The sequence below is a fragment of the Brassica oleracea genome, unplaced genomic scaffold, assembly GCF_000695525.1.
Source record: "Brassica oleracea var. oleracea cultivar TO1000 unplaced genomic scaffold, BOL UnpScaffold04756, whole genome shotgun sequence".
Taxonomy (NCBI): Eukaryota; Viridiplantae; Streptophyta; class Magnoliopsida; order Brassicales; family Brassicaceae; genus Brassica; species Brassica oleracea.
In genome coordinates, this window is record NW_013621280.1 from 1 (window position 1) to 923 (window position 923).

At 38.8% G+C, this 923-nt stretch overlaps 1 protein-coding gene across 1 annotated transcript; it reads right to left on the reverse strand.

The window, feature by feature from the left end:
- Positions 1 to 206: 206 nt before the first annotated feature.
- Positions 207 to 917, reverse strand: LOC106322004 (bifunctional UDP-glucose 4-epimerase and UDP-xylose 4-epimerase 1-like). Its single transcript, XM_013760205.1, has 4 exons — positions 845 to 917; positions 693 to 775; positions 523 to 614; positions 207 to 437 (listed from the first exon to the last, which is right to left on the reverse strand). Exons 1-4 carry the CDS (start codon positions 903 to 905, stop codon positions 353 to 355), a joined length of 321 nt encoding a protein of 106 aa, XP_013615659.1. The 5' UTR covers positions 906 to 917; the 3' UTR covers positions 207 to 352.
- Between the last annotated feature and the right edge of the window lie 6 nt (positions 918 to 923).

Below are 923 nucleotides of genomic sequence, written 5' to 3' on the forward strand. Positions count from 1 at the left end.
GCCACTTCAGTTGAACTCATAGAAGAAATGAAGAGGTGTGGGTTTGCTGCAGATGGTTCCACCATGAAGATGGTTATTGATATGTTATCTGATGGTAGATTGAACAAAAGCTTCTGGAGTATGCTTTCTTGATCTGGTGGGCTCTATTTGATACAAATCATCGTTGGATTGTAATAAAATCTTGAACTATCCATAGAGTGTATCAATCAACAGAATCATCAACTAGCTATTTTATTCATAGAAGTAAACAGACCCGTTCGGTTACATGGAAACTAAAAGCAAACTATATATGATGTGTGTATGTAAACACTTTTCTTTTGTATATTGAGCGATTAGAGAGGAAGAGTAAAGTTCAACGCTTCTTCTGGTAACCCCATGGATTGTTGTTTGCCCAATTCCACTGGTCTCTGCACATCTCCTCCACTCCATACTTTGCCCTAAATAACAATTTAAACCAGATTATATCACTTAACAGCTGTTTAAAACCAAATGGTTTAATGGTGAAAAGAGTTGGAAACTTACTTCCAGCCAAGTTCTTTCTCAGCTTTCTCTGTTGAGGCATAAACTGCCGTTGCATCTCCTAGCCTTCTCGGACAAAGCTTGATCGGTATTTTCTGCAAATGTGTTACCATTTTTATAACACAAAAACATTCCAGAGATATTCTAATTTCACTCAGCTCTGTGTTTGTTACCTTGCCAGAAGCTTTCTCAAAAGCTGTAACCATCTCTAACACAGACGTTCCTCTTCCAGTCCCTAGATTGTAGGCAGTACAGCCTGATAATCACAACAAACATGTCTGAGAAAGTATCCATCAAAGAGTGAATCATCTCCTGAGATCATTACCTATCTTTGGATCATCAAACAGCTTCCTTAGCGCAGCGATATGTCCATCAGCCAAATCCATCACATGGATGTAGTCCCT

Excerpts from the sequence above, each read along its gene's own strand:
- LOC106322004 (XM_013760205.1), bottom strand. The coding sequence starts at position 905 with ATGGATTTGGCTGATGGACATATCGCTGCGCTAAGGAAGCTGTTTGAT. Across the intron at positions 776-844 it reads GTTTGATGATCCAAAGATAG|GCTGTACTGCCTACAATCTA; the intron begins GTAATGATCTCA and ends TGTGATTATCAG. Across the intron at positions 615-692 it reads TTGAGAAAGCTTCTGGCAAG|AAAATACCGATCAAGCTTTG; the intron begins GTAACAAACACA and ends ACACATTTGCAG.